This window comes from Stenella coeruleoalba, assembly GCF_951394435.1.
Source record: "Stenella coeruleoalba genome assembly, chromosome: 4".
Classification (NCBI taxonomy): Eukaryota; Metazoa; Chordata; class Mammalia; order Artiodactyla; family Delphinidae; genus Stenella; species Stenella coeruleoalba.
In genome coordinates, this window is record NC_137149.1 from 117,985,452 (window position 1) to 118,000,854 (window position 15,403).

General features: G+C 41.4%; 1 protein-coding gene across 4 annotated transcripts in view; it reads right to left on the reverse strand.

Moving 5' to 3' along the window:
* TMEM131L (transmembrane 131 like) overlaps positions 1-15,403 on the reverse strand; it is a 160,154-nt gene that overhangs the window by 52,213 nt on the left and 92,538 nt on the right. For all 4 annotated transcript variants that reach the window (XM_079919670.1, XM_079919669.1, XM_079919668.1 and 1 more), the window contains 8 exons: positions 7,327-7,404; positions 6,974-7,127; positions 5,310-5,368; positions 4,885-4,993; positions 3,180-3,270; positions 2,514-2,667; positions 1,784-1,954; positions 399-468 (listed from right to left, as the gene is read on the reverse strand). In XM_079919670.1, the coding sequence (XP_079775796.1) occupies positions 399-468; positions 1,784-1,954; positions 2,514-2,667; positions 3,180-3,270; positions 4,885-4,993; positions 5,310-5,368; positions 6,974-7,127; positions 7,327-7,404 (886 nt within the window). The remainder of the gene's footprint in view (positions 1-398; positions 469-1,783; positions 1,955-2,513; positions 2,668-3,179; positions 3,271-4,884; positions 4,994-5,309; positions 5,369-6,973; positions 7,128-7,326; positions 7,405-15,403) is intronic.

A 15,403-nucleotide genomic window follows, 5' to 3' on the forward strand; every position in this document is an offset into this window, starting at 1 on the left:
ACGATGTTTATGCTCCTGTACTAGAGTCTTCAAACACAATTCCAAATTATTTTTTTACTAACTTCTAGTCAGCCCTTTTATAAAAGAACCAGAATCTTCCAATTGTTCCTGGCAACGAGGTTGCTATGATGATCAAATAACGTGTCTGAAAAAAATCCCTTACAAAAGTAGAGGCTAAGACTTCAGGGGGCTTTAATTACACAAGCACTCGGATGTTTCTGGAGGATTCTTAACAATTTCAAGTCGTTCTATTAATGATCATGCTCTTAAAGAACAGAATATGATGCAATGACGTTAATAGGACTAATTATTCCATCTACAAATACGAATTTTCCTCACTACTTCCCACCCAATCCCAAACTAGAGTTCTACAAAAAGCCTAAGGGCAAAATACTTACCCGCTTTTGATTTTCCCATGAAATAATGCATGCCACAATGTGCTATCACTTCAAAACCCAGACTCCCTTCCTAGATTGAAAAGTAATATATGAATAACTTACAACACAACACTAAACACAAAAATCCTAATGCACTCAAATGCGTAGCAGACGTTGGCCTCCACCTCAGCGAACTTCCCTTTGTCCAGAAGCCAGACTGCTAGAAAGGGGTTTCTTGGCTTCCTTTCTCCTTGAACGAGAGCTCTAACTGTCTATCACAGGCAGGGTCACTACAGTGGATTCTGTGCAATAATCAGTGCCCACAGTGACACACACCCCCTGGGCCTGACAGACACCAAGCTGCCTTCTGAAGTCAGGATTAAATTAGTCTCAGGACATTCTTAGTAGGGTTTGTAACAAACTGTACTCTAATCCATAGTAACTCCTAAGCTACTCAGGACATTTAAATGAATGTCGCACTTCCTAGGCCCGGCAAGCAGACCTGCTGCTTCCACACATTCCTGCAGCCTGCCTGCTCCCTCCCAGTCACGCTTCCAGTATGCATCCTTTGATGGGAAAAGGAAATTTCCAAGAAACCTCCCCTGCTCAAAATATGGATGAATGAAATTAACCTTATATTTTGTTTAGCGCAATTTTAGAAGCCCTATCTTTAAGCTTTTAGCTAAACATGAGGCACTTCTATCTATGAAACACCAACGCTAGTAAGTGAGAAAAATCATGAAGATGGTTGCATGAATGTCTCATAGTGGAAAATTGGAACCCAGCATTATACAGAAGAGCTTGGATCAAAAAGAAGCAATAACAGTAACTAAATGAAAAGAAATAAACATTAAGAAAAAATGAGGCATGTTTAAGATAAGATCTAGATTAAATACAATTTACCCAGATTTTAGAAAGCATTTTCTTAATTGTGAACCCTTTCAGGCTTTAGATTTGGCCCGCTAAGGAAATTCAAGGATTATGAGCAGCTGGGAGCCAGTTACCAGAGGTCTAAATAAAACATTTAATGATTTAGTTTATTTGAAGTTATTGCAAGTTTGTTCTAAAAGCTCAACTGTGTTTGCTACAGCAAGCACATATTCCTTGCTCCATACATTTTGGAAATAAGTGAAAATGAGATCTATCGACCTGTAATGCCTTATTTCATTTGAAAATTACCTCATATCACTTTATGAGAAATAGAAACTCTTTTCAAATAAAGATTTCTGTATCTGAACAATTTATCATCTAAGACTGGCCGGGTAATATCCTTCAATTTCTTAGGCAGCCTTAAAAAACATGAGCTCAACTCGGTCAATAAAGTCCAAGCACCGTAAGATAAGTTAATAAAAAGAAACAATAATTACTACAAAAATTATAACACATATGTACTGTGTAAACAATACCTTGGTCGGCGCCAAGTAAATCTGTAGAGGTACTGCAAAAACAGCACCTACGTTTGTAGTCAAAAATACACGGGTGAATAGATTTATGGCAAAGTCTTTAACGGCAAGTTTCAAAGAAAATATTTTCCAACAGCCTGGAGGTAGAAATAAAGGGCCAGTGAAATTCAGAATCTAAAAAGAAAAGAAGTAAGAGAAATTACTTTCCTAACTAACGCTAATTATGATTAAAATCATTATAATGTGTGATACTAAAGTTCTTCTATACTTTGAGAAATACAATTTTACTCAGTTATTTCCAGGTCCAATATTGAAATATTTTTATATAAATGATAGGTTTCACTTAATATTTAGCATGCAACTGTTTTTAAATTTCACAAAAGTAATCTTGAAATGTTCATAGGCAGTCTTTTACAAAAACCTAGTATTGTATCATGAACCAGGCTTCTTTTTACTAAATATAATCTTTTTAGAATATATTATAATTTATAATATTTTTAAATAATGGTAACAGCAAATATCTCTAAAAGATGTATCCTGGTCCCTTTGAGCTCCTTGAACAATAGTTTGAAAAAAATAAAGAGAGTCTAAATGTAATTCTGAAAACGTTAAAAGAAACACTTGCTTTAAAATTCATAAGTGAAAGTAAGATTCTGTAAATATCAGTTTCATAGTATTTGACACTAAACAAATCTTAAAATAGGCTAAACTTGGATAAAAATACCATGTGTACCTTTAAAACACGCTTGGTCTCCTTGGAAACAAACACATCATTCAATACAACACCACGGTCAAAATGGTTGAGGTACCACATTGACCAAAGCCCCGATGTGTTCTCATGAGTCTCTATGTGAAACTGGGTGGCAGAAGAGTCCATTCGAAAATACCTGTGAACACAGGACATGCATGCCATCAGCCCTGTGTGTACAACAGCTGTTAGCGTGCGAATGAGCCTCTAACTGCAAAAATAGTAGCCACATAACATGTCAGAGAACAAATGTAAGTACTGGCAAGGACCAGACAAGTTGCCTTCTTCAACCTTCCTGCCCACGAGTGGAGCATCTGAAGGCCAGAGGGTGCAATGGAGCCAGGACCAGGATGGCTCACAGAGGCCACCAGGCAAAACCAGGACCCAAATGTAACTCAGAAACTGTGCAGGAGTACTTCTTCCTTCTCCCACATGTGGCCGCCTGGCCTGGATCTGATCCACAACCTCCGTCATTCAGCTTCTTCCCTCCCATCCTGCAAACCACCCTTTCCTTCCTACTAGCTGTGCTAATGTAGGGAAGGCAAGTCCAGAGACAGAATCATGCAAGTCTCCGTTATATTTTTAAATCATCTCTAGATGGAGGGGGTGGAGGGGAACCACTCAATACCAGAGAAAGCGAAATTCACCCACCCTTGAGACACAGGAGAGGAGAGGCACGCTTTTAGTGTCGGAGTGTTTTTTTTCTTCCTGTCTTCTCTCATCCCACTGTCACAGGATGGAGCTGTTTAGAGGTAGGAGGAAATAAATGTGAAGTATCAGTATCTTTTCTTTCATTATGCCCAAACAAAAACAAGATAAATGTTTTATTTGTAATGTTTTAGTTCCTTCACTCTTCTGGCTCCAATAAAATCCTTTCTTGAACACTATCTTTCCGCCTTCCTGGCTGCGTGCCCAGGAAGTTACGGAGAACGTGGTGTCTACCTACCCACCCCTCTTTCCTAAAGCAACCTCTCATTTCTTCTTTGGCGGGGCGGGGCGGGGGGGAACACAGTCAACGCTTTGTGGCTCTCCTTTTACAAAGATCTTAAGTAAGAGGCAAGTCCTTAGGTCTGCAGAGATGACAAAAGTGAACAGTGAAGAGGCGTGGTGGAGGTGTGAGTGAGAAAGGAGCAGCTCAACCTGAGAGCACGGAGGAGATCACAGCCAAAGTGGGCCCGCGCTGCAAAACACTGCTGAGGTATCAAGTCACTTTCAAGCATTCCTTGAGCCATGGCAGGACATCAAAACACTGGTACTGAATTCTTGACTCTGATACTAATACCCAACTCTTTTTTTCTTTTAGCTATATATATGGTTCCCCCCAAACTTCAAACACTAACAAAAAGATGTGAAAATAAAAGTCTACCTTTCCCCCTGACTTCCCCATTACCTTAGACAAAGGAAACAACTGCCAACAGACTCCCAAGCATCCTTCCAGGTGCTCTAACATATACAAATACACAGATACCCTTAGAAGAACGACACTGCTGATACTGCACGCCCACGTATGCTTCTTAACACCTGCAGACGCTAGCCCCCCCGCCCCCGGGGATGAACTACAATTCTCTGTCAGTGGAGGCTTATACTGTTATGCTGCCGCAAACAATGCATATTCCTATGTTACAGTTTTGAACAGCTAAAGCGTATCTCTAGATAACCTTCTAGAAGTAGAATTAAGGATCAGAGAGCACATAGGCACACCTTCAATTTTCACAGAGACTGCCAATTTTCCCTCCCAAAAAGGCTGTATCAATGTATACCCATGTCAAAAATATGAGGTTTTTTTTCTTCCTAATCATTACCAACACAGAATATTAACATTCTGTTTGACCTTATAGATCTAAGTCATAAATTATACCTCATGTATTGCTTTAAGTTAACATTTCTTTCAGTGTAAGTGAGGTGGTGCTTGTTTTCTTATGTTTAAAACGCATTTCTTTACAGAAATCTTTTGAACTATAAGTAAGACCCTGAAGATAGGATTGGGTTTATACTCGCTAGACATTCTGCATTGATTTCTACACAAAGAAACAAACCTGGGGCAGCTCAACCTCTCTGTGAAAGCAGTATGTCCATCAGACTCATATACAACCTGGTCTTTCAAATCACCAACTGAATTACGATCTATAAACTCAAAATCCTGCACATGGGGCAGAATAAAAGCAGCATCACCATCACTTCTTCCATCACGCTACCTCTTAAAACTGTTAAGTCTGTGGAATTGAAACCGAGCCCATTCACTTCCTAAAGCCTTGCCTACGCTGTAGTTGTGAGTCATTTCACAGAAAGAACTGCAGGCATAACAACTGGATAATGAAAATAAAGAGACAATCTCCAATATTTTTAAAATCCGTACCTTTGCAAGTAAAAGAGGCAATTTTTGTAAAGTTTGTTGTGGAAGTAGGTAGGAGTACTGGTTCAAACTGCAGAGACAGGGCATCTCTCTGTGAGAAATGATGTACATCCTGTAACAAAAAGCAATCCACAGTACCGCTCTTAGCTGGAGAAGACTGATCCAGTTTGAATCAACCCTGTTAAAATGACTAAGTAGCTCAGACCGGCATACAGAACAACTGCTCAGCAGATGTGCCTGTGATGGTACGAAGGGGTGCTGACAACCTTCGTCCAAATATGGGCTCGAGCAAGGGAGAATGGGTTTAAATGAAGGCAAAAAATAATAGAGACAAGTGTTTTCTCCAAAATCTTCACAATTCTGCAATTCTGCAATTAAATACACACTTGTAAGTTTAAAGTACACTTTATGAAAGTATTTACAATTACCTGTATCCATAGAAGGCTGTTTCCTGAATGCAGTATATACATGTTCACTGCCGAATCATCTGTCCAAAAGAATCAGTGCAATGAGGTTAGAAGAAAGGGCCATCTCATCCTCACACCTTAATATAGTAGTTAAACCATCACATTACACATCTCTATAAAAAAATGTAACTCACTTTTCAACAAAATTGAAGTGAGGAGCTATTTTCTGTTGATAAAGTCACAAGAAAAAGGACCTTGGCAAAAAGATTGACCTGTCAACACAGGTTCTCTAAATGATGAACTACCAGTAGAAAAAGTCTGAGTTCAGGGTCATAGTACTACTCCCCTGGATGAAACTAACCAACTGGACAGCTTCAAATAAAGTTAAGGTCTCCTACTGATTAGACAGCCCCTCGTTTCCTTATTTGACAACCACACTTGGGAAAAATAAAACCCTGGATCTCAAAATGCAGGCTTCCCTTTAATCCTCACCAACAGAAGTGCTCCCCATGGGACAGGAGTCTTCTCTACACTGATGTCTACCTGGCCATTCTGGGAATCACCAGAAACTATGAACCCAAGGACAGGAAAGCTCTCCTGCTGACCCATGCCTACTACAGCCAATTCTGAGGACTGGAAAGTAAACAATGTTTGACCAACAATTAAGACTGCCAATTTAAAACTGTATTTTGGTACCCTTTCTTTCTCTGAATGTGTATATGTGTGTACATACACACACACTCTCACTTACCAGAACAGTCTTGATAACCAATGGATAAGAGCAAACCCTACATGATAAATCACACGGATCATACGTGTCTCCTACAAAATCTCTCAGAAACTTAAACTGATAAACTAGGTTATTTTTGGTAAGTAGGACACACAATTTCAAAGATAAAGTTCATAGAAATGAACACTGAAACTCACACTACTCTTACTGACCAGGCATCCAGGAATAAGCAGCAGACAACCAACTATTAGAAATATAAACAGCATGATTTGGTCAACTGAGCTTCTGCAAATCAGTAAAACAGAAACAAGAGACACAAGACTTCAAATACTTCGTGAATATTTATATTAGATTGTCGTGCCCATTTAATTAGTTTACTATCTTCAGAACGCCAAGAAAAATTCTTCCCAGGGAAACACAGAATGGTTTGCCGTTGCCACTTAATTTATTATTTATTTATTTGTTTGTTTGTTTATTTATTTTGTTGCTGCACGCGGGCTTTCTCTAGTTGCGGTTAGTGGGGGCTACTCTTCGTTGCGGTGCACGGGCTTCTCATTGCGGTGGCTTCTCTTGTCGCAAAGTATGGGCTCTAGGTGCACGGGCTTCATTAGGTGTGGCACGCAGGCTCAGCCTGTGGCACACAGGCTTAGTTGCTCCGCGGCACGTGGGATCTTCCCGGACCAGGGCTCAAACCCGTGTCCCCTGCACTGGCAGGCAGATTCTTAACCACTGCGCCACCAGGGAAGTCCGTTGCCACTTAATTTACTCCAAAATAATACAGCCTTACTAGCGGGTGCAGATTGAGAACCAGTTACTACTACACTGTGTTAATAATGAAAGCAAAGGCTCTCTGTCTTGGATTGCAATGATACGATCTATAAGTAAATGATATAGAATGATGACACAGGTTAATCAAAATATGTTGTAACAGAAAAGTTTAAAGATTCCACCTTACCTGAGGTCTCAGATTTATCTGTAGCTACATAAATAATAGAGAGATGATCTAACAAATCTTGTGTGTTTTCTTCAAATTCTTTCGAGGCGTTTTCCATTGTTACAATTATGCTCATTTGTAGCCGTAAAACATCGTCTGATTCCACATAGCAACTCTGAGATCGGAGGGATGGAGAAAAAGGAAAAACTCAAAAATATCATCTGAATTTTTTCGTTTTGAACTTCACAGGGAAAAAAGCACTTAAGGTAAGGGCATGTGCATTTCTGAGAACAGAACATGCTGTTTTATTTTTTATTTCTAAGCAAAGAGGCAGGAAGGAAGGCAGGAAGAAAACACTAAATTTTTTATTTTACCTTTAGTTGCTGACACACTTTATTATGTAAACTGCATTCCAGTTGCACTTGCAAGAGGCTAGTGTTAGTGGTTTCTGCCTAAAAGCAGAAAAAAGGGGAGAAAAAATTAAAAGGAAGCAAAAGGCACAATCTACTGTCAGTAATAAACAATCTATCATTTATTCAGAAAGGACATTTCTTCATTCATTCACCATATATTTGAACGTCTGCTAAATGCTAGGTAAAATTCAATTTACTGGAAATACAATAGTGAATAAAACAGAGAAAAATCTTTTCTGTCACTGAGCTTACATCTAATGGAAATCATAAGCTCTCCCTTGGGCAACATGAAAATTCCTATTATGGCAATAAGCAGATAAATATGTTCTAAATATACACAGGAACACTGTCGTTTGGCATTTCTTATACTTTTCAAATATTTTGTTCCAACGTAGGAGTCTGCTCTTATTTTAAAGTAGGTTCACCCAATAAGAGCCAATCAACGGTTCTGATGTCTGCCTCCCATCTGCAGAGTGAGCTTAGACGCTATGAGAAAACCACAGGAGATGCCCAAAATTCAACCGGCTATCATTTTTCACGTGTGGAAGAGACGTGGATGGAAGAGACAAAAGTATACGCAAAGACTGCAGAATTTCATAAAGTTCAAAGATCTTAACAGCCACATGGGATGATATCGACATATTGTGAAGACAAAGAAATGCAAAGTCAATCCAGGGATACAGCCATTTGGGTGGGAGGGCGGGGGCAGCAGACGGCGAATACACAGAGAAGTCAGGTAGTGCAGCACGTGAGTCTAAAGGATCTCCGCTGTGAGATTTCCCCTTCTGTTCAGTGTGACGTGTCTCGCATAGTGGTTATAATCAAGGCACTTGGCTTGGCAGTCACAGTCGGAACACCCGAAAATCTCAGCAAGGTAAGAAGGCATCCCCCAAATCCTCGGCTGACTTTCGTTTTACGTGGAATCACCACAATTACGTTTAATTTGTTAGATTTATAAGAACTACCTAAGTACATTATATAAAAACACATGCTTAACCACTTCAATTGTCATTCAGCAATTAAAGTACAAAACAAGAACAAAACACAGTTGATCCTCTGTTCCATGGATGCAGACCGGAAGGAACTTGAGCCTCCTTGGAGTGTGGTATCCGAGGGGGGTCCTGGATCCATTCACCCACAGATGCCGCGGGACCAGAGCACATTACTTTTTTTTTTTTTTTCACATTACATTTTAAAGTGTAGTAAAAATTAGTTAGGGGGTTTAACCAAGCTTGTAAATAGGACCAAACATTAACCAAAGGCTCTTTTAAAAAGTAAGTGCAGGTTTCCCTGGCGGCGCAGTGGATAAGAATCTGCCTGCCAACGCAGAGGACACAGGTTCGATCCGTGGTCCGGGAAGAACCCGCATGCCGTGGAGCAACTAAGCCCGTGCGCCACAACTACTGAGCCTGCGCTCTAGGGCCCATGAGCCACAACTACTGAGGCCGCGTGCCACAACTACTGAAGCCTGTGCACCTAGAGCCCGTGCTCTGCAATAAGAGGTGCGCGTGCAGCAACGAAGAGTAGCCCCTGCTCACCACAACTAGAGAAAGCCCGCGTGCAGCAACAAAGACCCAACACAGCCAAAAATAAATAAATAAATAAATAAATAATGTTTTAAAAAAGAAACGTTTAAAAAAAAAAGTAATTGCTAGTATCAGTTAGACTTAGAGTCATACCACCTGTAAACTGAACCTCAAATCTTAAAGAAGAGCTAGATCTTCGAATATGTTTTTCTGTGAGCAGGTCCCACATTAAAGACATACACAAAGAAAGCCCACTACTCCCTGAAGCTGTGTTAATCAAAGTTATAAGTGACTCCCTCGTATCCAAACCTGATAGAAACCTCTTTGGCCCAACACTTCTCTGCCATGTCGCCTTCTCTCGGTGTTCCTCCGTCCTCTTAGGCTCCTGCTTCGCTGGCTGTTCCTCCTCGGGCGCCAGCTGTTACTCACTCCAGATTCCACCTCGGCCCCCTTCCCTCTCTCCCGCGGGGGGTCTGCGACACGCTGAAGCCCCCCACGTTCACCTCAGCAGCGCAGGCCTCTCCGCACACCCACACAGGGAACCGGCGGCTGGGCGCCCCTCTGAATCCTCACCCACGCCCAGAGAGCCAGGTCCTTGCTGTGGGTCTCGTTACTCATAAAGTGGTTTAAGCCAGAAACCTGGAAACCAACCTCACTGCGCCTCCCTCACTCAGCTCCAGCAAACAGACCCAGACCCCAGGTGTGCTGACTGGACCTCCTCAGCAGCCCCTGGATCTGTTCACTCCCCTTTATTCCTAACAAACACCTGAAGGATCAGGGGTCAACTCGCTATGCCGGTAGGCCAAATCCAGCCTGCCAACAATTTAACTATAGGTCTTAACCTGACAAGGCAATTTTCTTGCCTAAAATACTCCTTCACATGTTGAAATTATGTTAAAGTTCAAAATTATGACTTTGAACATGATTAAAAATCCTATCTGCACAGTGATTTGATGTGATTTAAAGCCCAATATTTTGTCATTCTTGGTGACAAATTTATAATTTACTACGAATGAATTTATAATTTACCATGTTAAGTAAGATTCTTCTGTTAGCTGAAAACATAACAAAAATAAACTGCAACATTGTTTCGTTTGCTGTACAACATATTTCAGACTCCCACCAGGGGGAGTTCCTACACCTCCAAACGGCCCTTGAAGCATGCTGGTTTTTCTCAAAGAGAAATTTAAATGTTCATGTCTTTCTCTCCCAAAAGAACAAAAGTATTGCAATCTCGACTTAAAATCAGAAACTATAACCAAAACATGAGCCACCTGGGGCAACCACAGGCACACTGGGATTACAAATTACCTCTGAAAGGACCCCAGCTGTTTTGACATTTGTTTCGACCCCTTATGCAGAAGTGTGCCTGGGCAGATTATAAAAGAAAAACAAACAAAAACCTACTTCTCTACTTTTGAAACCTCCCACATTATTTTAATAAATTAATTCCTAAATTTGACAGCTAAAAGAAACAATAATTCCTCAGTAGTTTTTTTACGATTTTTTTTTTTTTTGATGTGGACCATTTTTAAAGTCTTTATTGAATTTGTTACAATATTGCTTCTGTTCCCTGCGGCATGTGGGATCCCAGCTCCTTGATCAGGGATCCAACCTGTACCTCCTGCATTGGGAAGCGAAGTCTCAACCACTGGACCGCCAGGGAAGTCCCCTAAGTAGTTTTCACATAAGTGTATGATACTATTTTAGAAGATGGGAAAAGATGTGGTTTGGAGGGGTTAAATGACTTATCAAAGGTCCGAAGTTTAGTTAGTAGAAAAACAGAAAAAAAAAACAAACAAAACAGCAGTTCTTTTAACATAAGTCATCAGTATTTTTTCCAAGTAAATCTGAACAGGCCAAATCTATTTCTCCTAGGTACTTAAAAGCCTAAAAATTCTTCAGCATGAAAATACGTCTTAGAAAACCATACCAGGAGATAATGTAACAGTCCAGAAAATAGCCCTGATAAGACTTCTTTTGTATGGCATGTATTTTGTGGAGAAGAAGTATGAATTTAGGGAATGGGATGAAAGAGAAAAAAAATCACCTTCCTCTACGTGCTAAAAAATTGGTCTTTGTGTACCAGGCCAGGGGCAGAGTGTGATTCTGGGGGGTCTGTGTGCAATTAAACAGGAAAGAAAATGATAGACAAAGTTCTAAGTCATTTGAGATGACTTTCACTAACAAGAGTAAACCATAACCCGACAAGAGTATAAGAGAGTCTATAATGCATTAATCCAGAGAGAATGAACAACAGATATGAAATTATGATGTTCCCAGTACTGATCACATATGAAAACCATTCATTTCAGGAACATAATGTATGAAATATAAAAAAAATTACTTAGATATATCCCAACCTGAGAGTTCTCCTTCTCATTTTTCTTCCCTTTCACAATTCTGAATGCTAAATTGTAGAGGCGCTTACAAAGGTAAGTCTCTTATACCCACGTGTGTCTCAGGAACACAGAGCCCACATAAGCCACGTGACCATTCCAGCCAGTGGCCCACACATACGGTGCTACACACAATACATTCTATACAGCAAAGCATTGTGTATAAAATGAGTGCTTTCCTGGGTCCCTTCTGCACAACACTCACACTCTTTAACTGAACTCCTAATTTAGCGTCTCCTGCATAACAGACAGGCTCAGCTGAGTTCGGTTGCTTCACCCTAATATTAACCATCAGTTGTGTTTCAGCCCTCACCACTACCACTAACCTTCTGGTTCTCAGATCTGTAATCACTGAAACAATATCAGATCTGTAACCACTGAAACGATATCAGACCCACTCACGAAAATATTTGTAAAACCCTAAGAACTGGCTGAAATGAGTTGTTTTTATTTGTTTTAAGGGAAAAAGGGTTGAATATTAGCCATGAAAAGGAACGAAATTGGGTCACTTGTAGACATATGGATGGACCTATAGTCTGTCATACAGAGTGAGGTGAGCCAGAAAGAGAAAAACAAGTACCGTATATTAACGCATATATGTGCAATCTAGAAAAATGGTACAGATGAACCTATTTCCAGGGCAGGAATAGAGATGCAGACATAGAGAACGGACATGTGGACACAGTGGGGGAGGAGGAGGGTGGGATGAATTGGGAGATTAGGACAGACATATATACACTACCATGCATAAAATAGACAGCTAGTGGGAACAAGCCATAAAGCACAGGAAGCTCAGCTCAGTGCTCTGTGACGACCTAGACAGGTGGGATGGGGGGTGGGGTGGGAGGGAGGTCCAAGAGGGAGGGGATATATGTACAATGAGGCTGATTCACTTCATTGTACAGCAGAAACTAACACAACATTGTAAAGCTGTTAGACTCCAGTTAAAAAAGAAAAGTGAATAGTACTTGGTCAGAGCAACAGATTTCTTTCCAATATATAATTTAATATTAGACATAAATAAAAATCAATTTTATCATTAAAGAAAAGCATATGTATCACATTTTCCCTTATCCACATCTTTTTGAAAAAGGCAGTGTGGCCAAGTGGCTTTGCAGTCAACATGGACTGAAGATGAAACCTTGGGGATAATCCCTACCTTTTCCAAGACTCAGCTTCCTCTTGTATAAAACAGTTAATGGACTCACAGCCATGCTACCAGCATTAAATGTAATACATATGCCAGTCACAGTGCATGAAGCAGGCCCTCAAAAGGGAGCATTAGCTTTTTCATTCACAGTTCATGCATTCATTTAGTCAAACTCCACAACAAATCATTTAAATGCTTCTAGGAAGCATTTTCCCCACATCAAAGTTGTTAGAAGGGAAACTCCTCTTCCCCAGTCCTTTGGTTTCCAAGAGAAGGGATTTTTTGTCTTAAACGTTTCAAATTCTTCTTGTCTTATTTCATAAATGGTTCAGAATCCAAGAAAAGAGAGAAGGGTCATTGACTGCACACCATCTCCCACCCCCCTGAAATGTGCCAAAAACCATTAAAGACAAAACACAATGTGGAGAACAAGTTAACACTGAAATATTAATACTTTTGGTCGGACCAAGCGGCAGTGGCCTGCGTTGTGCAATACCCTGGACTTTTACACTCTGGCAGCTGGCCCTTAACGACCACAACCTGGGCTGGCAGTTCCAGGACAGCCATGTGGGATTTCCACCTTGGTAGGTCACGCAGCGTACAGAAGTGCGATCCAAAGACAAGCAGCTATTTTTATACAATTGGCTGCCGCTGGGCCTAAAGCAAATGGCAAGTGAGCCCTGAAGGCCTGGCTCAGCCCTTGAGCTTGGACCCACACTCGGCCCAAGTTCAGGCTCTGTGATGCAGGCTGCTGTGGCTTGCCCTTGAGCAATACAGCACGGCTTTGACCTAAGTAAGCATGGCACAGACAAGGATGTGAAAGAAAGGGCGTTGCAGTGGAAAACAGTACAGTGGTCCCTCAAAACTTTAAACACAGAATTAAAATATCCAGCAGTTCCGCTCCTGGGTTTACACCCAAAAGTGACAGGAGGGACTTGAACAGGTATTTGTACACCTATATTCACAGCAGCATTACACACAGTAGCCAAATGGAAACATCCCGAAATCCACCAATGGATGAATGAATAAACAAAACACGGGATATATATACAGTGGAATATTATTCAGCCTTAAAAGGGAAGGGAGGACTTCCCTGGTGGTGCAGTGGTTAAGAACCCGCCTGCCAATGCAGGGGACAGGGGTTCGAGCCCTGGTCTGGGAAGATTCCACATGCCGCGGAGCAACTAAGCCCGTGCGCCACAACTACTGAGCCTGCGCTCTAGAGCCCACGAGCCACAACTACTGAGCCCACATGCCACAACGACTGAAGTCCGCACATCTAGAGCCCGTGCTCCACAACAAGAGAAGCCACCACAATTAGAAGACCGCGCACCACAACAAAGAGTAGCCCACGCTCTCTGCAACTAGAGAAAAGCCCACGCGCAGCAATGAAAACCCAATGCAGCCAAAAATTAATTAATTAATTAATTAATTTTTAAAAAGGGAAAGGAAGGGAATTCTGACACCTGCTACAACATGGAGGAACCGTGTGAGCTAAGTGAAATACGTCGGTCACGAAAGGACAAATACTGTATGAGTCCATGTACGAGGGGACCTAGAATATTCAAATTCATAGAGACAGAAAGTAGAATAATGTTTATTAGGGGCTGAGAGGAGTGGGTAATGAGGAATCACTGCTTAATGGGGGACAGAGTTTCAGTTTGGGCAGACGAAAAAGTTCTGGAAGTGGACGGTGGTCACGGCTGCATAGCACTGTGAGTATAATTAATGCCACTGAACTGTACACTTTAAAATGGTTAAAATGGTGAATTCTGTGTTATGCATATTTTACCACCAGAAAAGAAAAGCGAAAGGGCAGGGGAAGGAAAAACAAAACAAAAACAAAATGGTGTCCCAGTCAGGGCTCTCTCCTCAAAATAGAGAGAGCTTCCAGAATACTATCTGGAATACTATCTTGAAGAAACTGTGTTGGGTCCAACTCCAGGCAAGCGGTATAGACAGGCTGCTCCAAATTCTCTTCCTTTTTATGCCTTATCTTTACGTATATGAGTCGGAACTGTGAGAAGGTTTATTTTAAGTTCATGTGGTTGGTCCACAGACTCAAGAGTTCCCCTCCAAATCCCTGGCCCTACAGCTATTAATCACCTAAATGCTAACCGCTGCTTCAGATTTTCAAGATCCAAAGTGGAAGATACATAGATGGGGGCAGATTTTATAAATAAAGAAGTAATAAGGATAATCTTATTAAAGAGATATGCTGTCATCTTGGGTTGAGTCAGAAAAGCAATTTGACAAAATTACTGCATGCACGAAGAAGGCAACCACTAAGGGCTGTCCTTGGAACGATTAGGCTCATTCCAGAAACCAGAAAGGTGCTAGAAGCTTAGAGCTTAGAACACTCTCTCATCTTCCTGTCAGGACAAGGGGAACAAAAACAAAACAACAAAAATAAGCAAGGCAGGAGGCAGAGAGGGCCACCCTTTGGAGAAAGGTTGACATCTTGGGGAATAACTGGACAGAGCTGCAACAGAAAAGGAGACCTTGACACCCGGTTCAACAGACAGAGACAGGGACAGCCTGGAGTCTAACTCACGTGAGGGAGCAATATCTTTGTGCTTGTTTGAGCCTTAAAAAAAAAAAACCAAAAACCTCTAATAAAGGAAGACAAGTGAGATCTCAGGACTGGAATTGCTCCTCCTAAAGGAACCAGGATTCAGTTGTAGGAACTGTGGAGAAACACACTTCTAAAGCCAGGTACAAAACCCACAGTGAGAGCAACTGAGGACCTACCCGCATCTCCAAAGACTGACACAGCTCTACCAAGGATTACACAAACTCTGGACAGGCTGTGAGGGGTGGGGGTAGCGGTGGAGATCGGAGATCAGACGAAGATGCTCAGAGCACGGCAGGTGGAGGGACTGTCACCGCCTGTGCCCCGAGGGAACACACTTGCAAAGTTTATGGAATTAGGACTCAGTCTAAGAGAAGGCACAGCATCGAGG